This window comes from Vigna angularis, chromosome 9 (assembly GCF_016808095.1).
Source record: "Vigna angularis cultivar LongXiaoDou No.4 chromosome 9, ASM1680809v1, whole genome shotgun sequence".
NCBI classification, from domain to species: domain Eukaryota; kingdom Viridiplantae; phylum Streptophyta; class Magnoliopsida; order Fabales; family Fabaceae; genus Vigna; species Vigna angularis.
This window is the reverse complement of record NC_068978.1, coordinates 5,213,316-5,237,959: the sequence shown is the minus strand read 5'-3', so window position 1 is coordinate 5,237,959 and position 24,644 is coordinate 5,213,316. Positions and strand designations below refer to the sequence as shown.

At 30.0% G+C, this 24,644-nt stretch overlaps 2 protein-coding genes across 2 annotated transcripts; one reads left to right on the top strand and one right to left on the bottom strand.

Annotated features, from left to right (window-relative positions):
* Positions 1-307: 307 nt before the first annotated feature.
* On the top strand, positions 308-1,270 carry LOC108346935 (auxin-responsive protein SAUR32). Its single transcript, XM_017586006.2, has 2 exons — positions 308-468; positions 588-1,270. The coding sequence occupies exon 2, from the start codon at positions 591-593 to the stop codon at positions 915-917; it is 327 nt and encodes a 108-aa protein (XP_017441495.1). The 5' UTR covers positions 308-468; positions 588-590; the 3' UTR covers positions 918-1,270.
* Positions 1,271-10,673: 9,403 nt separating this feature from the next.
* Positions 10,674-18,005, bottom strand: LOC108347655 (CDPK-related kinase 3). The gene is made up of 11 exons (XM_017587040.2): positions 17,269-18,005; positions 14,335-14,465; positions 13,786-13,827; positions 13,598-13,706; positions 13,380-13,458; positions 12,878-13,174; positions 12,456-12,565; positions 11,807-11,914; positions 11,487-11,549; positions 11,187-11,354; positions 10,674-11,097 (listed from the first exon to the last, which is right to left on the bottom strand). The coding sequence occupies exons 1-11, from the start codon at positions 17,791-17,793 to the stop codon at positions 10,960-10,962; spliced, it is 1,770 nt and encodes a 589-aa protein (XP_017442529.1). The 5' UTR covers positions 17,794-18,005; the 3' UTR covers positions 10,674-10,959.
* Positions 18,006-24,644: the final 6,639 nt, after the last annotated feature.

The following is a 24,644-nucleotide window of genomic DNA, read 5'->3' as shown; positions in this document are numbered from 1 at the left end:
GCCCACTTAAATATTTCTTTTAAAAATTAAAAATATATTAATTGCACATTTAATGATCTATTGCCAAATTTACAAGATCTTGATTTATTATAGATATGATGTTATCATCAAGAGTGTCCTTGATGAGAGGGAGACAACATATTAGATTCCAACCAACCTTTCCTATTTTCTCTAAAAACCTCTTAGAGTGACACGATCCATCCACCTTGATGTGATCATCATCACCCGCCACGATCAAACGGTTCAGATCTAGTCATCCTAGTAGTCTTCAACTTAGACCCTGTATTCAGGGAAAAAAATACTCTTTATCTCTCTCTCTACACTTTGTCCTATATATCATCAGTTTCAAGTGTTTGGCATACCATAGCATGAGTAGTTCTCACCATCAACCATGTCCAACGATCCAAGGTCTCTGAGTTACTCCTTTCTAACTCACTTCAACATGGCGATGGCAGACCCAGAACCTTGGTCGTTCCTCACCCTCGTTTTCCTGTGACTTTTTTTCTTTACATCCTCAAACTCACAAACTTTGGGGTGTGTTTTTTTTTTGTGTCGGTTTCCTTGTCTTTTGGCTTTCTTCGTTGCAGAAAATGGGCATGGGGGAGAAGAGTCCAAGGAGTTTCCAATTGCACCATCGTGATGGGAAGAAGCAAGAGTTCAGAGGGGTGCCAAAAGGGTGCATGGCAATTAAGGTTGGTCAAGGAGAAGAGCAACAAAGGTTCGTGGTTCCTGTCATGTACATCAACCATCCTCTCTTCATGCAGCTTCTCAAGGAGGCAGAGGAAGAATACGGTTTCGACCAGAAGGGAACCATAACCATCCCTTGCCATGTTGAGGAATTCAGAAACGTCCGGGGTCTGATTGATAGGGACAAGTCCCTTCACCACCACCACCATGTTGGTTGCTTTGGCTTCTGAATTCTGCTCCAAACCAAGGTTTTAACAAATGGGTTTTGTCCACAGTTTTCTAAATATTCAGAATTCTGAAGAGACTGGTGTGACTTTAATTTAAAACCTTGGTGAAACCATGGAGATAGAATTGACCTTTGGCAACAAATCGGCACTCCTTTAGTTTTTCAATGATTATCTCATGTAAATTTGCTAGCTTTTAGATTTATTTTTGGTAGTGTTTGGTTTTATGTGAAAGAAAGTTCCTTAGATAGGTGAAGGTGAAGACAATAGAATGTTGTTTCTTCCCAATGGTACTTACTTTTTTTCTATATTGTTAGGAATCGTTATGGAAAAAGGAGATGCTTTTCTTTTCTTTTCTATTCTTTTTCTTGTGAAGAATTTTTCACGCGCTGGAATAATTGGTACACCACTCTTTCTGGAAAGAGAAGAAATCGAAAAAGAAGGAATTGACGGTAAGTAGGGCCGAAATTTTGTTTCTTTTCCTCTCTTTTGAGTCACTGAATTCCTCTCACTCTAACACATGGGGTTCCTTTCTTGATTAATCTCTGATTACAAAAAAAAAATCGAGTCTTTCTGTCACTGTAGATGATGGGGCTTGTGAACTGGGGTTACATTCTTGATTAAGCTCAGATTATCTAAATTATGAAAATCTGTGGTGGTGTGTACCGGTGGCCAATCTCTTTATCTCAATGATTGTCTAATCAATTGGAACTTTTGCACCGTAATTCATTCCAATTAAGTGCTTTCTTTGTAAGAGATGTAATTTATGTTACATAGCAGAAAGGGAAAATGAGGTTTGCATAAAGAAAAATTGAAACAAAAGAATGAGGTGGGTGTGTGGACCATTTCTGTTTTCTGAAATCTGAAAAAAACTGAATCACTGATATCACTCTAGAAAAGAGTGAGAGGTGGCACAGTGTTGAGATTTTCGTTCCATATTTGTTTTTTCCTTCTCACGATGGAAAATTGCATATTTGGTGATTGTTTGGATCATTGCATTGAAAATGGGTAGGTGAAGGAGAAGGACAAACTACCGTGCAGAGAGATAAAAAGGTGTCAGTGGGTGGGTGCATGACTTCCACGTTCGCAAAGGTTGTAGTGTTATTTTATATGCATCATCAAAGGACAGACATTTAATTCGGTTAAGTCTAACCTTTGTAGATTGTACTCTTTCAAGGTTTAAAGGGGAAACAAAAAGATCCAAACAGGGAATAGATTTTCGCGTTGGAGTTTATTTTATCTGAAGCTATGGTCCAGGAATATCAAGGTTTTTTCACTATCAATCTTTGGCTGTTACCTTCCGAAGTAGTCATTGACTCTTTCTATCATGTACACTACAACACAGCCTCAACCCCACACGAATTATTGGGTTTACTGAAAGGAAAAAGATTATGATTTCTCATTATATTCAATACAAGATATTAGTGCTTGATTCAGAATTATTAATTATTTGAACAATTTTATTTAATAATTTCTCTTGCCACACTTTTGAAAAGAACCACACTTTGGGACACAAAATCATACATGGCTGCATTAATTGAAATTTCAATGAGTTTTTGTTTGTGTTTGAATTGAAACTAATGAAAATTCTATGCTGGAATTCACATGGTCCAAAGAAAAGGATGTTACGGAGAACATTTATATTTAATGTCAGTAGTTTTTTTTTTATAAAACAACTATTTTGTCAGGTTATTTTTTGCTATGCTTTGAATTACTTGCAATAGTATTTTTTTAATATAGACGAGTATCTGATCTCAAGGTACTTTTGTTGCAAAAAGTAAATTTCATTATCATGGTTAATTATAGAAAAAAACAAACTAATAAATACAAATTGAAATTGGTGGACTTTTTTTGGATAGAATAGTTATAACTTTTTCAACAAAATATGTATGATATAAAATTATATCAAAATTATACATCTGTAATTGGAAGATAAACGTCGAAAGAAAAATAATAAATATAATCAATTATATGAAAAAAATTAAAATAAGTATAAAATTAAAATTATACATTATAATTCACTGTTTCTGTGATTTTATTCTCTTATTTACTTTTATCATTCATGACCTCATATCAACAAGATACTGCACTCTTTGAGGCTTAGATATAAAGGATACATTGTGTTTATGGCTTTTTGTGATTGTTGCTTTCTTTTAGAGGATAATATTTAATGAATAAAAATAATAAGAGATAAAAACATAATTTAAAAGTTCTAGGTGTGTATATTCATGGTGTTGTATTTTTCATCCCTTGTTTTGAAAGTATAATAAATCAATCCCTCTGTTTCAAATTGTGCCTGGTTCATGCTTTCCTTAATAATAAAAAAAGGTGCAAAGAAGAAATAATATTACATTCTTAAATAATGAATCATGATGTTGGGTTGACATCTTATACCATGGTGTTGCTAAATGTTGACGGAATCTAAAGCAATATGAGCACTTAGATACAAGGAAGTTACTTCAAAATCTCCACTTGTAAATTATTTTATTTTATTTTTCTCCCAAAGCAAAATCTCATGAGAAACAATTGGTTACATTTTCTTAACAATACAAAATCATAAATTCATGAATTTCTTGGAAAGTAAAAGGAAGGAAACTTCTTGGAAAAAGTTTTTGCAGGTTCTCTTGGTCAGAGATGAGACAAAATGCTAGTGATTATGGTAAGAAAATATCAATTAATATAATAATGTAAGTTAGAACTTATTGTTTTTTTTATCAGATTCTACTCCAGTACAAAACCACATAATTAAGAAGTAGAAAAATCTCAAATATCACAAAAATATTTTCAAGAAATTCACACCAATAGCATGTATTGTTGTATTTATTTATTTTAAATATCTAGTTAATTATAGTATTATATTAATTGAACTTCATATACCACAAAGAATGATTCTGTTCTGAATTTCAGTTAGACCAAATTAAAACATATTTTTTTCAATGCATGTTTTTGAATAATAATACTATAGCTCTCAAACAATATTTTTAAAATATCTAGTTGTTTAATTTTTTTAGTTACATCATCATTTAAAAAGGGCATGTCAGACAAAGGTGTATAAAAGACGAGAGAATATGCATAAAAAAAACTATAAGATTAAAAATGTAAGCCATATTATTTATTTTATTTGCAACTAGTCAACTAGTTGACATTCACATAAATAATGACATGTATAACTATTAAACTAAAGGTTGCAGCTTTGGATATGCATAAAAATTTCATTGTTTCTCTATCATAAGTTTATTCTCTTAATCAAATAAGAATAAAAACACAATCTCAAAAGCACAAGTGTCAAATTTAGGGATGGATCAATATTTCCAAAAATTGAATATGAATAATTAAAAAGTGATGGTTTAACACAATGTTAATAACCCAAAAGGCGACATCCTCACACCTTCCTTTCACTTGGGTGAAAAGAAACATGGTGGAAATTAAGGTGTGCATGTCCCTCCACTGAATTTTTCTTTTTGTTTTTGGATTAGTTAGCACAATATTTGTAAGTGGAGTGCACAATATTGAGCACGAATTGGAACCACGAGACACCAACATTGAATTATTTTGTCACAAAAAAATGTTAGTGGAAACCCGTAGTGTAAATGAATTATTATAAGAATTTTCCTTTGACTGCAATGAGACATTATACCATTTCTCCTCTTTCGAAAACCCTTTATCATCATTAAATGTAACTTTTGCTTTGGCTATGAAATTTTTTTTTTCTTTTTGTATGCATCGAAGAGGGCAATTTTTATGATATTGACTTTTTAGGAATTTAATTTAGCGGTGGATCTTGTCTTGTCTATCTAGGACTGTGTTCCAAGGGTGAATCGCGTGGCACCTAGCAATTTTTAAGATTTATCTGCTGTTTGTTGTGGACAGGACGATGCTTTTAGTAAAGCATGAATATTTTTTTTTTAAGGAAACAGATTTTTTTTGTCTTTAAAGAAAAGAAATGATAAATATAAAAGTTAAGTTAAAAAAGAATACTTTTATTAATTTCTTGTCATGTTTAACCCATTGAACATTAGTGTATTAACCTTAGCTAATAAGTCAGTATAGGTACACCTACATTAACCTTTTATGTGTTAAATGCTAAATAAATTTTATAATAAAACAAAAGTACTTCTTTTAAATTTTAAAAACGTTTGATTAAAATTAATAAATATTTTATTAATTTATAAATATATATATATATATATGTACAAATTTACACTATTATTTAATTATAAAATTTTACTAATATAATATTAAATATAAGTACTATAAAAATTGATAAATTTATTATATATAACAATCTATAATTAGTGCAAATAATTTTTTTCTTCTGTACTTAATTTACTACTTTTTTTTATCAAGTTTTTTTCTAAATCATATTTTTTTAAGTTATAACATTTGAGATTTTATATAAGTTTTAAACTTTATTTTTATTTGAACTAATTTATTTTTTATTAAATAATTAAGATATATTTAAAAATTAAATTGATAATTTAAGGAGAAGAAGTGAACATATCTCATAATAAATAATATATATTTTACAGATTAAATAATTTAATATATCGATTTAATTGATTGTCATCGGTTAGAAAATTAAATTTGATGTTGATAAGATTTAATCAATCATTTAGCTGAGTTAAATAAATAAGTAATCAGATTTGTTATAATTAAGTTATGATTAAGCTAATCTTAATCAGAAATTCATGGAAAAACCTAAAATACAGGTTAAATATAATGTTGTTAAAACTCTTACAACGCATTTATTATAACATTAACAATTATATCTATAGAATACCGAACTAACTTAAACATTAAAGTATTTTTAATAGATACACCTAATAAGAAAAAAACTAACAAGTAAAAAAAGACTATTTTAAATAAACACTTGATCATATACATCTGAAACACATATATTTATCAATTATGACATATTACCAATGTTATCTACATAAATTTTTCAATTCAATAAATCATTTTCAAATTAAGATATAAAAAATTTCAACTATATTTCAATGAAATAGAGTAATATGTTATATTCAATGTATTATGGAAGACATTTTTCTTTCCAAATAGTGTAGCCTATCACTTCTTATACAATTTGAATTACACCTCATGTTAGTTGTTGTTTTTTTACCAATATAAAATTTCATCTTTCAGTTTATGCACAATAAAAATGGGATTAATTGTTAGTATACAATAGTTGAATCAAATCTGGTAATTTTTTTTTATTTTTAAATAATCATATAATTTTTTTACATAATCAAAATATTTGTCTTACCTTTAAGTTTGAGGGCAACAACTACCTAACATTATATAGTTTTAATTGAGATAATCATACTCTTCTATAATAATAAATATGTCATTTATATTACTTCTAACTCCTCTTAAGTTTAAACACATTGATATTAATTGTTATTTTATTTGAGTTCATCTAAAAATAATTTTTAACTTATTCATGTCAAAATTGATTATCAAATAGCTCATATGTGTATAAAGGTTCTTCTTAATATACACTCTCTATCTTAGAATTAATAGTTAATCATAATTAAATATTATATATAGTCTGAATACAAACAATATATTTGATTCAATTAATTTTTTTTACTTCTCTCTACTCTCCTAATGATAGATATTCAAATTTTTATGAAAGAGTTTAAAAAGATTATTACAAACTTTGACATCTTATCTAAGTGGGTCACATATTCACTTTGTTGTTCATATATTTATTTCAAATTTTAATTAAAATAGTTAAAATTATCTTTCTTCATATGAAGATAGTGTTTCTTCACAATGCTTGTTTACGAAACACTTGAACAAGAAAAAAATGGAGTAAATTCTTAATAGAAAAAACTACTTATTTATATTAAGAATCTAATAAAACTCAAACTTTCTCTAATTATTTTCTTATATCTAACAATAATGTTATTAACATAATATTAAATACAATCTTAAGTTTTTGTTAAGCATTATTTTCTTAATTGATAACTATACCAGTTTTTCATTTTTCAATACATTGTAACTAGTGGTAAAGACTATTTTATAATTTTTCAAATAATCCCATTCTGTGTATTGTATTCGGATTGATAATTAACATCTAAATTTTCTTTTTTTGGTTTCAAATTGAATTAATCTATAAATCATTTTTAAAATTCACCAAACTGAATTTACATTTGGAGAATGCCTAAGAAAGGAACATAATTCATGTATAGAAGGAGTTAATAACCCTGTAACCTTTACATATAAATTACACAAAAATAGAAAAGCATTTCTAAATCAAATAAATTCTAGTTATTCTATAATTGGCTAAACAAATATGCATAAAGAAAAATTCGAAGAAAGTTTATGAATAGGCAAGATTAATGAATGGGATAAGAATAAAAATAGTGCTCATCATTGACTAAGAGAAACACATGCTACAAACAAACAAATGATGAAAACCAAACAAACACAGTGCACATATATTTTTGTGAGTTGTTGAATGTTCTTAAATCTTTAACACTTTACTTGGACTCAACATCACTATGTTTCTTAATAATTTATATTATTTATGGGAAGATGACGATGAAATACTCAAGGAGCTTACAAATTCAACTAATCTGGTAAAATTGCCAATTCTGACTTTATTATTTGTCTCTTTTGATGTATTCAATTTACTTTACACTTCTTTCTAGAAAACCACAACTATGGATAACTTCCATCAACCACTTCACCATAAAAAGATTCAATAACTATAAAGATTCACAAACTATAATATTATCCAATGAATCAAGATTTTTGTTTAAGAATCTTTATATTTTTTTATTGTGAATTTAATATGCATTAATTTTAATACATTAAAAAATAATATATTAAAAAATAATATATTTAAACTATTAAAATAGTATATATTAAGTTAGAATTCCAAATGTAAGTTTAGTCTCATTGATAAAAATGATAAATTAGAGTATTATATAAAGATGAAAACTATTGAATTTATTATCTTTAGGTGATTTTAAGTAAAGAATGATATTAATTCTTTATGTAGTTGAACTCCGATTTTATTGATATTGTATTTTTAATTTTCCCTAACCTAATATAATAAAAGGACAATGTGTGTTCATGTTTAAAGAAAAAGTAGTATTGAAATATTTCACTTTTATTCAACAAGTTCACTCATTTAATAAGATAGATTAACTTTAATAAATCAAGTAATCAACAATTTTAAAAAAAAATACATACATATATGAGGAAAAATAGAATAAAGTTGTTTCAACCATTGACACAACATGTCTTGGACATTCTTTTAATGGATAGTGATGCATATATTATATTATAACTGTGAATTCACAAAATCTATTCCAATTAACAATATAATTTCTATTATACAATGATCATACTAAAGAAAAACGATGTTAAAACCAAATTTTTAAATTCAATGATAGAAGATATTTTAATAATATACTATATATGATAACAATTTTAATTATTATTTTTATGATAATTGGTTTATAAGGAAATACTTTATCGCCCAAATTGTACCCTTATTTGATAAAGAAAAAGTCAACCCCATTATCAAATAAACATTATTTGAGGCAATGACGTTGACCTTACATTTCTCAATTTTTATTTCTCCTATGGTTGAAATGAAAACAACCCCTCGCCGCCCAAAAAGAGTAGTGCATATAAATTCAAATCACATTTATAAAAAGCAATTTACTGATAAAAAATATTAATTTGGGCAACCATTTGTCAATTATTATTAATTTTTTTAATAATTTTCAGTCATGAGGGTGGGACTCTCTTGTCGACATGAAATTATTTAATAATTAGGAATGTCATTTCAAAATAATTATACTTAAATGGTAAACTAACATTATTTAGTGAAAATATACTGTTTTTTTTAAATTAGTGACTTCCATTTAAAATCACTTCTATCCGACCAAAATATTAAAAAAACAAAATTACGACTAATAAATTTTACCCTCCAAAGTTGATTTATAAAGCAAAAAATCTATCGAAATTTTAAAATGAGCCTATCTATTTTATTTTATTTTATTTTTATAGAAACATGACATCTATCGAAATTAACAAGCTAAAGGCAAAATATGATCTTGAAATTTGCCTTTCAAATTAGGAAAACGATTGTTCCTGTGGCAGCATTTTGTTGAACTATGAATCTTGATAAACAAAAAAATGAGTGATGATTTTCACATAATTCAACTGTAGAATGCTTTTATTTGTCAAATTTGGAATTTTGGACACCAACTTTATCACCTATTTTCTTCTTTTGTTTTTGGCTGTGGAAAAGTTAATAAGGTCTTTGGTTAAGGCAAAGGGACCAACATGTTCATTAGATAACAGAAAGGAAGTTATCTTCTTTTTGCTGTGATGGAAGCTGCCGGTGAAACAGACATGACTTGTGTACAATTTTCAATCCCTATAACTATACAAAAAGCAGCAGCCTCTATAAGTTACTATGGTTGGTTCACTTTTTGTTGCAACTAGGTTCAGTGCTCATAATGTTTTCTCTACCACTCAAAACATTCTAGACCATGCTTACCATACAAGAACATCATCTGTTTGCATACTTGCTTGTAACACCTTCACCTATGAAATAAATGCCCCTAGAGCTATTCAGTCCACATGTACAACAAGTTTCTTAGAGCAACTTTATTCTAGGAATTTGTCTTAATTTAATTTTTTAATTAAATATGTTTTTTTGTTTTTTTTAAACTATTATAAAAAATTGTTTCATTCATAAATCAAATTATAAAGTACTTAGTCTTTACACTATATATATGAAAATTATATTAAATATTATTTCCAACAAACAGTACATGGAGTGTTTATTGTGTAACAAGTAGAATCTAGAGGAACTATAATGTAAATTCTTAGAAATGATAGTTTATTATTAGAACCGTGGATTTTAACTTTTATGTCATTACAATATATTTCAATAAAATAAAATTCTTATAAAATTGAAATTTTAATCTTATGATGGAATGTTTAGTCCTACAATAGTAAAAATGTTATGTTTAAAATAGATTTGGGTATGCTAATGAAGGACTCAACTTTAAACGAATGCAAATTTGTTTTAACATTTGTTAAGAAGTTAAACTCTTAATATATTAAATAGAGGCAGAACTTTATCATAATAAATAATCCTACTTTCGTGCCTTTTAAAAGTTTTTTTTTGAAAAAAAAATAATATAATATTTTTTTTACTTTAAAGTATTTAATAAATTGATTTTATTTCATTTGGGCAGTGTTTTGTTGACTTTACTTCAATCACTTGTCGCTTGATTATTCTATTCTTATTAAACCCCTCTAAATTTTTGAATCTGACTTTTCATTACAGATATTGCTTTGACATAATCCTAGTCTCATTCCATCAAGGTATGTTATTCTCATTTTTCTTTCTATTCTATTGCTTTAATTACTTTCTCAAGAGAATTTTATTTTTCCTTGTTATATTGTGCTGCAATAATACTTAGTAAAAAACATGTGCTTTAGGTAGCCATTGCGCCAAGAGTGTGAATGCTTTTTCGTGCTATACTAAAGGATAACAAAAACCAAACCTCGCCAACAGTGACCCTTAAGAACCAAACCTCGTCATCATATATCTGCAGAAAATTCGCTTTTCACTACAACAAGCAAAAGTAACATTTAAATATAAGGATTTTTTTTACTTTTGAAAATATAAGCAATCAAGTTACACAGGCACAAATGTTGAGGCATCTGTTTGTGTTCTTCTTGATAAATAAGACATCAAAACAAATAAAAATACTTTCCTGATAATGACAGTAAATGGCCAATTTGGATATAAATTGCTTTAATTTTGACTATATGTAATATTTTTGAGGCATTCACAAGTTAATGAATATTCATGGGACCAGACCCATATCATTTGCGAAATGGACTAAAGAACAAGCATTTGACATGTAATTGACTTCTGTAACACATTCATTTACACAAATCCTATTTTTTTCAACCATGAAAGAGAAAAGAAAAAAAAGAAAAAATCTCTAAGATCTACTTTTGTTCCCGCATCTTCAAACTATATGTCAAAGGGTCCAATCCAAGACTACCTGTGTCTTGGGTTTGAACTACGGACAGTCACACCATGCAAAAATTTTGTATATCCAAGTAAGTTAAGCTTTCCATCACTATTTCTTATCCAGTCTTTCAGAGTTGAATAAGCTGAAGGCCCAAGATTCAACTCCTGTGGCCATAAACAAAATATAAAAACACATATGAGCATTGCAGAACAACTTACCAATTCATATATATGGTAGAATAAGAAATATTTACTCTGGCCAATTCTTCAACAGATATCAGACGGTTGCCTTCTCCCTCAAAGTGTTCAAATGCAGCTGAGGCAATGTCTTCCCACCTTTCATGTGCTTCCAATTGATATGTGCTGATTGCAGCTGCACAAAATTCTTCAAAGTCCATATTTCTATAGGCAAGTGGCTCCATCTACGTAATGATTCAAGCAAGAAAGTATAAGGTGTTTGATCAAGATGGGGAAATAGTGTGGCCTTCAGCACTGATACTAGAAATGGACTGAACAGTTATTTTCTCAATACAACCAAAAGAATAATGGCTCACCGCATTTATGATCTCAACAACCCTTGATTCCCTCATTGCTTCAGTTGCATTCTGTACAAGAGCCTGCAAAGTTTGCTTTGAAGCTGTGAATCACGGAGATTAATGGATTCTAAATAAAGGACAGGAAAACAACCAAAACCCTTCAAAGTAGGAAAAACACGTTCATTTCCACAATAATATAAACAAGAAAAAGGCAAGCTGTGCTGTGAAAACGACAGTTTTCTAACACCTCTGCGTCCTCCCCGCCAAGCAAAATGAAAAAGTTCACTTTATGAACCATATAAATTCCAAAGGATTTTATTAGGGAAGCAGTAGAAAACCATTTTGAAATTGTCAAGGGAGATGAGTCCGTCTCTGTTTGGTCCCAACAATCTGAATTGTGCCATAAGGTAGGGCAATTCATCCTCTGGCAAGGCTTTTGAAAGTGCCTAGACAAAACAAGCCACGTGATTAGTTTAAATACAGGACAGAAAAATATTCAATAGACAATAACCTAATGTCAGAACTGGCAAAAACAATGCTAAACAATGTTTCTTAAAAAGAAGTCCATATATGATACTTTATGTCAAATAGATAAAAACACACCTTGAGTTTCCCAAAAAGCTCTTTTTTATCAACATCACAATTCACAATAGACCATAAACAGCACAATTTTCTTTTCATTTCTTATTTAAAAATAAACATTACGGTGGCTCACACCACAACCGAAACATCATGATTATATTCATAGTCAATGGGGAAAATATCACCATGAAGGAAAATGCATGTGATATCAATTGAGGGGTGAAGTATTGATAGTAAAATTAGAAGAAAAAAATGCCACAAGCATGCATAAATGCAGCACATACATTCACGAGAGATAGTAGTTAGGTAACAAATATGAAGATTGAAGTAAGCATTCACATAAAGTAAGATACTGAAAGTTAAACTCTGCATAAGTATATTCAAAGAAAATAAACTAAATAATACCTTCACTGCTGCCCGTTTGAGTGGTGTTGCAAGAACATAAGCCTTCACTAGTTTATAAACTAATATATCTAAAGGGAGTGGTCGGCTGTCATCCCTCAACCAAGGATGACCTGCATGTGCAGAAGTATGCAGTAATTAGTTTAACAGAGCAATACTCATTTAATAGATTATTTTTTTATGCTAAATTATAATTTAGGGGGCAATTTACAATTACATTATATTAAAAAGATTAAAAGTTTGTGGGGACAATTGCCCCCAAAGTTTACAAAGTAGATCCTGTTTTCAAACACTTAAATACTCTCAAACATACCAACTTGATGTGGGATTTAGACACTACCACATAATACTCAAGTCCCTGTCAAGATAAGAATCTCATAATGATTAGCACAGAACGATAGAGTTGAACTGATAAGAGAACTTACTTAGAGCTTGGACAGCTGTCATTCTTTTCCTGTAGTCCTTGTTTAGAAGCCGTTTCACGAAGTCCTTGGCTTCTGCAGAGGCAGTAGGCCAAGGTAAATCATCAAAGTTAGGATCAGCTCTAAGCACTGCACGAAAAATTCCAGATTCTGTTCGTGCCCAGAAAGGTCGACTTCCACATAATAAGATATAGGCAATAACACCAATACTCCATATATCGGCTTCCAGACTATATGACCGGTGAAGGACCTCAGGTGCAACATAATAAGCACTCCCAACAATGTCATTCAGCCGTTCATCTGTATATCAACACACATGAAGGGAAAAATTACGAAGGATGGTGTTAAATCCATAAATATTTGACCAAAGAGCATTATGCAGAAGGTAAGCAGCAGCAATGAAGTGTGCATTTCTAGTAGCTAGCTTTTTATTTAATACATTGTTAATAAGAGAGTCTGCTTTGGAAGGAAAAGAAAAAAAAAATATAGAACCACTAATAATTACCTGGACGGATGAAGTCAGATAGACCAAAATCAATAAGCTTCATGTCAGCATCTTCACTTCTCGAAGTGAAGAGGAAATTCTGTAAAAGCAAGTCCAACAAAGAATGGACAACATTATTGATACTCTTATTCTTACATACGTAGTCATCATGATACCAAAAACAGACCTAACTGTTATCATTACAAATTATTATGCAGATGAAGATTCAAAGCACAAACCTCAGGTTTAAGGTCACGGTGCACAACACCTTGAAGATGACAAAAAGCAACTACACTTAGAATCTGCAAAACTATAACCTTGGCATCCTCCTCTGAATACTTTCCTCCCCTAATTTGACAGTGAGCATTATTCAATAAGTAAAAAGATTATACTGAGGTCAAAATAAAAAAGAAAAGAAAAGGCTAACCTTGACAAAATTCTGTCAAGAAGCTCCCCACCTTCACACAATCTGATAAGAAAGCAAAAAAGGTCATTGTATGATGGAGTTACAGTTCTAAGATGCAAGCCCCCCAACAGTTAAACAAACAAATATTCCTCAACAAAATATATGTCGTGTAGAAACTTAGAAACAAAGTAACATATTACATACATGCAATTGAACTTGTTTAAACCTTGGGAACGGGCAAAAGAATGAACAAAAGAAATGAGAACCAGAAGTGAGAAACTGCATATTAATTGTAGTCCCATTGGCAAAATTATCCGTACATAAACAACAATGCCTTTTATAGTTCAAAGTAACTGCTCATTAACCAAATGTATAACGAAAACAATAATGATTCAGTTCCATAGTAATCTTGACACCAAGTTCTAATTATAGATGATAATGAATCACAAAAACAGAACAGTCGAGCTTTACCCACTATGTGAGGTTGGTTATATGGATCAAAATCTCACCATAAAGTTCTATCATAAATCATACATTAAATGATAATTAATACAACAATAAAAGACATACTCCATAACTATGTACACATTGTTGGCATCTTCAAAAGCATCATGATATTTGACAAGATGTTGATGGCCAGATAGAGCTTTTAATATCTTCACCTCTCTGCGAACATCCTCAATTGCTATTGCAGTTGTCATCTGCTGAATAAATTTTATTAAGACTAGAAATGATATAAAAATGCAAGTGCAAAGAATAACAATTTAATTTTAAGGTGATATAACCTTTGCTTCTTCTTTTTTCTTTTTTAAAATCTAATGAAACTATGAGGGACAAAGGGTGGATTTGAAGATAATATTATGTTGACTCCTTTTTTGGACAAAAATATAGGCTTAGGCACGTGCAAACATGCAATAAACTTCAAATAATCAATTTCCTATATATACAATAATTGAATTATTTGTAAAATATGAGAACAAGCTGCTGACCTCCTTTAACTTACCCCTACCAAGGTCCCTTAATATAGCCAGCTAAACTGGTTTTTTGGGAACTATTAGAGTAACAACTAGGATAGGAAAATGTATTAATTCATGTCTAAGAATGAATCTTTCCACTTAAAGTAGTAAACTAAGTGAAAATGCAATCCAGTGAAGGAGAAAGATATTGCAGCAGCATAGTGAGAATATATGAACTAGAGAGGCTACTAGGCTATCCATATGGAATGCAGACAACTATCCTGTTTTGAACATTAATATCAGCATTAGTCTGCTGGACATACATTGAGTTCATTGCTTCTACTTTTATGGTTCTTGACATTCTTTCAAGTGAATTTTCTTGGTTGGCATGTGTGTGCAACACAATTCCAATCATAGACTGTCAGCATGTTTGGACCCATTTTCATATGTGAAAAAATGTGGGTCCACCTTATGCTATTATGTTGTTTTAGTGTTAATGTAGATAGGTGATGTAATTCCATATGCTGTATGTATTAAAAAGCATTCCATTTATAGAAAAAAAAAACAGCAAGGTAATAATACTATAAAACTGCAACAAAGTGACTAACCCAACCTCAAATAGGGACAAGGAGAAACATGTTTTAAAACCTAAATGCAACTGGATGAGATTTTAAAACTTGACACTATAAAATGACGGCGCCGTTACCCAAGAGAACGGATTATTGTGATAAATAACACATGACGAAGCCGTTACGCAACAGAATAGAGTATGCGCCAATGCCTCACACATGCAAGACAAATTTAGCTTCCAAAACTGCCAGCAAAGTGGCCAACCCAGCCTCAAATAGAGACAAAGAGAAACGCGCTTTTAACACTAAATGCGGATGGAAGTTACAAATATTCTAAAACTGGGCACCATAATAAAATAGCTAAGCTGTTACCCAAGAGATCGGAGTATTGTATTATGCCAATGCCTCATGCATGTAAGAGAATTCTAGCATCCAAAACCGCAGACAAAGTAACTAACCCTACCTCACATAGCGACAAATAGAAACATTTTGAACACTAAATGCAACCGGTTACAAATATTCGAAAACTTGCAACCATAAAATGACTGCGCCGTTACACAAGAGAACAGTGTACTGTAATAAATATGCCAAGCAATTGTCTCACACACATAAGACATGACTGAGCCTTTAACCAAGAGAACATAGTATTGAAATATGACAATGCCTCACACATATAATACAATTATAGCTTCCAAAACCTCCAACAAAGTGGCTAACCCTACCTCAAACGGGACCAAGAGAAACACACTTCTAACTCTAAATGTAACAGGAAGTTATAAATCTTCTAAAACTCAGCATCTTAAAATGACCGAGCCGTTACCCAAGAGATCGGATTATTGTAATATGTCAATGCCTCACGCATGTAAGACAATTCTAGCATCCAAAACCGCCAACAAAGTGACTAACCCTACCTCAAATTGTGACAAAGAGAAACATGTGTTTAACACTAATTGCAACTGGAAGCTACAAATATTCCAAACTCAGCACAATAAAATGACTGGGCCATTGTCCAAGAGAACAGAGTATTGTAATATGCCAATGCCTCACACATGTAAGACAAGTTTAGCTTCCAAAAGTATCAACAATGGCTAGCATCAAACAATATCAAAATGGATAATTATTTCCACAATTAGGTAACGAACACACTCTATATGATTGAATAGAATAAAAGAATAACATAATGGATAGTCATTTCAACAATTAACGAAACAATCAATATGATCAAAACTTCCATTCAACTGCAACAAGGGCAAGCTGCATGCATTTTTACCTTCTTATTAAACAACTTATTCTAGCACACTTAAACAAAGAGACCATCATTTACCACCTAGGTTACACTACCAATTTTCCAAATATCATTGTTACACATACTATACCACACGATATGAAGTAAAAAAACTATTCTCAGTTCAACTAGACAAGTTAAGAAATGCCTTGCCATGTAAACTTACAGCTGACAACAAGGTAAAACCAAGTCAAATGTCATGTCAATTCCAAATACATCCAGTTTTTCTTTTTTCTTTTAAATTTTACAGTTCATTCAGTAAAATCCAAATGACTCTGACCATAGAACGGTGAAGTTAAAATTCTAAATAGAGCTACAAACAAGGAAAACAAGACAATGTCCCAGAACCATGTATTTGTCGGGTAACATTTCCAAGTACAAACTACAAATCTAAAAACCCCAATCCGTAAAAAAACTATGTCAGACAAATTCCCAATTATTCCCTAGTCCCACTTACAGAATCTCGCAGAGTGTTCAATCAAACAACAGAGATCAAACCCCGAATCGTCCAAATCCAAACGCTATCATAATTCATAACAACAAAAAAAACACACACAAACAAGACCACACAACGCAATGACCAAAATAACAAAAAATACCACAAAAAAATTGAAACACAAGTACAACCAACAAACTCAAATATCTCAAAACAAATTAACAAAAAAAATGAAAAGACGTTGGACTGAAATTGTACCTTCGCCTTGGAAATGATCTTAACAGCAACAGGCTGGTCTTTGAGTTCGCCCTTCTTCCCCTTAGCATAACAAGTATGACCAAAATGCCCACGACCCACTTCTTTCCCAATTTCATATTTTGCCCCAAAATTCTTACCATACCCAAAGCTCTTATCCAGCGACTGTTCCGTCGCCACCGCTCCCGCCGCTTCTTCCTCCGGGATCGGCCCCTCTTTCGGTGTCTTCGCGTGCCCGAGCCGCTTCGCCAGCGACGCCCTTATGTGCTTCGCAGGAGACGGCGGCGCGAACGACCGCCGGAAAAATCTCCTCGGCGTGCCTCTGGCCGGGGACGGCGTCACACCGCCACCGTGTGGGTATGGACTGGGCCAGGGACTCGCCCGCGCCGGCGTTCCCTTCACCGGCAGCGGAGAGAGCGGGACGTCAGCGGATCCAGCCACCGCGATAGCGGTGCCAACTGTGGCTCCCTCTGCGGCTGTAGCCTCATTTTCCGGCGTGAGATTGGACTTGCCGTAGCACTGACCCATGTGGACGTCAGCACATCGGAGGGCCTCACGCGGCGGAAAGTGGGGCGAATCTGGTCAGATGAGAAAACGATAAAACGAGGGAATTTGAGTCAGGTAGAGAGAGAATGAGAGAATGGTTTAGAGAGAGAAAGCGAGACAGTGCGCGACAGAGACAGACAGACACCGAGAAAGCATGGACAACGTCTGTTAACAAACAGAGAAAGCCGTGTGTTTGTGCTTGTGTGTGAGTGTCACTGTTGCATAAGGTTTACGGGTTCCGATAATCTACTTCGCGGTGCACGCTGCACTTTTCTGCTACCATGACGTGGCCACTTACTAACACACCCTTTGCTACATTTCTTTCACTACTGTTCTTTCATTACTTAAGAACTACTTAATCATAATAAAATAAATATAAAATTCACAAATTTTATAAATTTTGATGAAATTTTATGGTTAGCTATAAGAATAAATTCTGATTGTGTTAATTATTATAAATGTTGCTTTCTTTTCTCTAAAAATTATTATTACATTAATTCGATTGCATAACTAATTTTTTTCAGAAAGTAAGCGTGGCGTGGGTGTGGAGGAATATGTGGTGTTGTGTTTCCTCATGCATGGGATAATTTGTGTTGGGAGTTTTTATTTTGTCTTTAGCTACTTTATTTTTATATTAATGTCTCTTGTAACTTTTGTTGCTGTTATTAGTAATTTTCAAATGTGAAAGCATGCGTTCCATCTTTTAAAGAAAAAAAAATCAAAGGAAGAAGACTCTTATTAACTGATATTGGGAAATACTACGGAGATTCTCTTATTTTAATTACTCACTTTACCTAAACTATGCTACACTTAAATTCTATGATTCCTTTTATAATTTAAATATCTAATTTATGATTATGTTAATTAATAATTCTATTAAACATAAAATAAATAATGTTTTAATAGCATAATTATTGAAATATTTTTAAATTGAGTCTATTTAAATGTGAAGTAAATTCAAATTTAAGAGAATATAACCGTTTTATTCTTTAGCTTTCAAATAAAAATTCATAAAAATATCAAACTTAAAAAAGTATATGACGAGGTGGGTGTTTGTGTAGGTCAAGCATCAGTTTCAATACTTTTATATAATAACAGACAAGAAAATATTTGAAGGATTTACGTTTTTTTTAAGTGAAGTATTTGTATTTATCAATACACAAACACACTTGAAATGCAACAATTAGTCTTAACATATACAACAACAAATATATGTTATAAATTTATATTTATAAATTTATTAAGGAATGGAGATATTTTTTTTAGCATCTTTGGCCTCGTCTTTAAGGATAAACATTTTGAAAAACAAAATGCAGTTGCTGAGGAAACTTTCAGCCATATTATATATATATATATATATATATATATATATATATATATATATATATATATATATATATATATATATATATATATATATATATATAATGGAACTAAGTTGATATCATATATCATACCATCTATTCAAACATATAATTACTATTTTTTCATTATAGTATAAAAAAAACGTACAAGTAAACTAACTTCATAGTAAGAATATTATCCAGCAAATTTATCGATCAGAAAAAATAAATAATAAATAAATAAAAAAAAATTGTAAATTTTGAAAAGAATGTAAGCATAGAATTGCTTACGAAGATTATTTTTTTCAGATTTTAAGTTCGTGTTTGAAACTCTTATTTGATTTTATTTATGTTTTTTTTTTCATATTTATCCTTTAACATTTGTTCAACATGGCATAAGGTAAAATCCTTATACATATTTGGTAAATTTATGAAAGAATTCCATTGATTTTGTACATGTTCTGTTAGGATTCAAATATATTGTGTAAATTTGTCTAGATAATATCAAGGTTTAATGGAACTACGTGAATAGATTGTTTAATGGAACTACGTGAATGAAAAGGAGATATTCAAATTTTCTATTTTAACTGTATATAACTTTAGACAATGAAGAATTGATAAAAGTGTATATTGAATACATGAAAATACTACTATATTATATATATGAAATATGGGTAAGGTGTAAGTGTCGGATAGATATATATACTCAATATATAACTTTTTAAAAGTTGTTGAATTATAAATTAAGAAAAATCTTTAAATAAATTTAAAATGTTAAAGGCAAACTAATTTATTAGTTAATAATTGGTTATATAGTCAAAGTTTATAACACAATGAATTTCGATATTTACTTTAATAGTTAAAAATTTAAAATTTTAAATATATATTTTTTATTTAAATAGTACTTTATCGTTGTATGATTCAGGGTACTATAATAACATGTGCCATATTGGATAGAGGTGGATCTCTTATATATAGGTGTTGTATGATAATCTTATTTAAAATATCTCTTTTATCTTCATAAACAAAATTAGAAACAAAATATTTTAACAATATTTTGATACAATGTAATTTTTTTATTAATTTATTATTTATTTATTATTATATAGATACATTTTAAATCTAATAAGAAAATGATAGGTATATTGTGTTAAATTTGTCATGAGCATATTATTGTCCTTAAAATTAAACAATTATTATGTTATATACTAATTTGATAAGATTAAAATACATTTCTTAAAATATATGATAAGTAATATAATATAAATTACAAAAATAATAATAAACGTTAAGAAAATATTTTATACATACGTGTATAAATTATGAGTTAATTTGAATAGTTTATTGATGGTTATGAAATAGGAGTGTTTAATACATGGGTTAGATAATCGAGTGTAGAGTTTAGTTGGTATGGTTTCACTATCACCAACTGCTTCATTGACTCAAAGAAACTTTGAGAATGAAAAAACTAATAATGTGACGTTTGGGAGTTGAGAGCCAAAAAAAACTTTCATTAGGTGAAGAACCACCATGTCACAAAAACTGTATATTTTTATAAGTAGGAACAAAAAAAATGACAAAGTTGTCACTGTCTCTTTATCCCATCCAGAAAATTTATGACGGTTGGAAACTGATAAATGGTGTAAGAACAAATTTGATACTCAATAACACTATTGTTTAATGTGAAGGCTGGATAAGATTATGGGACTCTACATTTCATTTATTGTATTCGACGTCATCAAAACAAGAAACTAACATTCTCATTAAATATATTTATATATATATATGCCCACTTTAGTAATTATATTTTTATGTCTGTTTTAGTTTAAAAAATTACTTTTTAATAAATATGATATAATTTTTTTATTAAATGAAATACATAATTAAATAATATTTTTTTAACTAAACAGTAATTATATAATTTCTTTAAAATTGTGTTCGTTTCAATTAATTTACTCTTGAAAGAGAATCTGAAAGACAGATTTCTGAGTAAGTATCATATTTTGATGCAATGATTCAAGAGAAAATGAAGAACATTAATATAGAAAAGAGAGAAAAAGCTGGGGAGCATAGGAGAAAAGAAAAAAAATCAAATTTCATAATCATGTCATCACGGAGTTAACTTCATTTATGTCAATTTAACGAAAGGGACTTGATTGATAGAATTTATATCACATTGGGACCAAATAAAAGCATTTTTAAAACTGGGTACTAAACAAAAAAATCCTCTAAATGTAGGGACCAAATAAGCAATTAAGCCTTAAATTTACAACTAAAATGTTTTAAAAAAATAAAAACAACTTTTAATTTTGTTTCAAAGTTTATTAATCAAAAATATATTTAACTTTATTTTTAAATTTTATTATTTAATATTTTTAATATTGTTTTTGTAAAATTACTAACATATTTTTAAATTATATTATTTTAATACATTTTAAAAACATTTTTTATAAAATTATTAGCATAAATACATACATGTGTAACACCCTAAAAAATCGAGTATTATAGTTGATACATATTTTAAAATAATGAGACCAAATATTTTAAAGTTAAATAATTCAATAATATAAATAAAAATTTCTAAACTCGTCTCATTATTAAAAATACTTATCATCTCTCTAGAAACAATTCTCTTAGCTCTTTCTGCATTCTCTCTATGATTTCTAACACCTAGATCATTTGTTTGACCATCAGAAAGTGTCTGAGTGATCACGGTGGAGAATCTTTCTTTTCTATTCGATCACTTTTGCTTATAGAGCAAGTAAGTTTATGTTCCTTTCCTATAATTTTTTGACCAGATTCATGCATTGGTGTTCTCTTCGCATGTGTTAAAGTAGTTTTCTACCTATCTCCTTGTCGATCAGAGGTTCCAAGGACTTCCTTTAATCATGTTTTTGTGGTTTGTAGGTTTCTCTAGAATTTCTTGAGCTCAAAGCAAGAGCAACGAGTTTTGTAGAGCAGTGGTAGTTCTTTAAGGTCAGGAAGCAAGATTTATGATTTGAATATTTAATTTTAGGTATGTTTTTTTAATTTCTGTAATGATAATATGATTTAGTTATGTTAGAGATGAATGACTTGGTGAAAATGTTATATTGATTGAGTGAAATTGGTTGTATGATGTTTGATGTCTTATATGAGTATGTGATTTGATTGGAACAATCTTGTTATTAAGGCTTTAGTGAAATGGCGGTGTTATATTCAGCTGAATTGTTGAATGGATATGAAATTATAGAAATTTAGGTCATTTTTTGTCAGAAAAAGTGGTGTTGGTAGTTGACTTTTGGAAGAAATGGTAAAATTGAAGAAAGGAGAATTTGGGATCTTTTGTAGTGTTATTTAGGATTGGTTTGAATCATAATTGAACATGTAAATGGTCTAGATTTTCATAGTAGATGATAAGTTGTGCTTTCATTGACTTTTAAGTATAATTTGAGGTTTTAAGTAATGAATTTTAGAAGTAGAAGGTAGAATGAAGTGTTTGGGGTTTGCTTTTGAGTCCAGTTTGTTCAGACCCTTAGGTTGCTTGGTCAAGATTAAGAATTGGTAAATTTGAGTTTTGGTCCATAAAGTGGGAATTAAAGTGATTTTAGGTGGAAGTTTCATGGTAAAAGGATTCAAAACTTGTTTAGATTGAGTTATATGCATATAGCCAGGTTGGTTGTAGTTTAAATTTCCATTTAGGAGTGTTAGAAGTTGATGGAAATGCATAGGAGAAGACATGAGAGGTTGGAGTACTGTTCTTGACAGATTTGGAGGGTTGCTAGTTTATGCAAAGGGGATGGGTAAGCAAATTGCTTTCTAGTCCAGTAAATAAAGGTTATGAAAGTGAGTTTCAAGGGATGAATGAGCTCCATCGCTGGTTTGTAGAAGTTCTCTGTTCTTGAATTAGTTGGGCGAGTGAATTTGGTTCGCTGAGCGAGTTTGTAAGGTGTTTGGGTATTTAGTTGCAAAGGATAAGTGAGCCAGCTCGCTAGACTGTGGGAGCTCACTTGTTTTGCTCTGGCTGGGCGAGTAAGTCTGGGTTTTCTTGTTAATTGTAAAGTGTTTTCTCTACCGTGTCCATTTGTGAATAATAAAATGATGTATCTTATATCATGACATGGTTGATAGGTGTGATGACATGTGAATGATGGTTATAAAGACTTCAAGGAGAAGTCCTTTAATTGGTTACTTGTGTAAGTATATCTATTGATATAGGAAGTTAATAATTATAGGTTATTCTGACGTTTTCAATAACCTCAAGTCTCAAGAAGAGATGGATAATTATGTGGTGGAGAGTAGGAGGAGGTATCTAGTCTATTAGTTATTTGTTAGCCATAGATGCTTGAAAGGATTAACCTTGGGGTGTGGTGATTTGTTGATAAGGATGTTGTTGTTGTTGTTGTTACACCTCAAAAGCTGACCTCTATAGTTCGATATCAATACATGTATCTAGATGGACAGTCTAGAGTTAGATGGTGAAATGTGTATAAATATTGTTTGGTGATTGATAGTTAAATTATTGAATGATGATTATAAATTATGTTTATTTAGGATCTTTGATAATTAACTTATCATTTCTTTTGTGTTTGTGTTTGTTCATCTTTTGGGTTGCAATGATCATCTTTACGATGTGAGCAGATGAGGAGCTGTCTCTAGATCAAATAGGTGGCAGGGACGAAACAAAAAACTTGTCTTAGTGATCTTAGTTGTTGATGTGTGTATTATTAAAAGTAAAATAAAAAGTAAAAATATGTCTTAAATAGATATATCTCTTATATATATATATATACACACGGGCTATCTTATACTAGTTAAAATAAAATATTTACGTTTTAATTAAAAAAAAAGTTATTTTTCATGTAATGTATAAATGAAATATTTGTCTTTCAGCTTAAAATGTTTAAGCGGACGTTGAACTAAACTTAAAAGTGTAACTGTTTTACATAACCGTTCTATAAAACGTTACGCCAAGGAAGCAAAACATGCAAAAAAATTTGTTTGGTTGATTTTTTTTCAAGAGTTTTCTATTTTTACCAGTCGTGGTTTATTTGTTATATATTTTTTCATTGGTAGATTAGATCTAAGTTTTAATAAAATTTATTGTTAAGGTTGGTGCTCTTTCCTAACCTTACATCTTTTCTTTTGATCTAAATCTTCATGCACCAGAAAGAATTTATAATTTTTATATATGTACCCTTTTGATAAAAAAAATCATTATTTTATGAAAAATTAAATATTTAATATTTAAATTGATTTTTATTTTACTTTCTTATATTTTCAAAACTTTTAATTTTTTATTTGGATAAAATAGTTCAAATTTCTTAATTTTTAATTTAAATTATCTATATGTATATATAAAGACTAAATTGTATTAAAGTAACCTTTATGAATCAATAATTTTAAATAAAAAACTAATTTTGATTTAATATTTTTTAAAAAAATTAAATAATAAACCAAAGTGTAATTATTTATATGTTAATATATTTTAAAAGATGTATATTAGTGTGG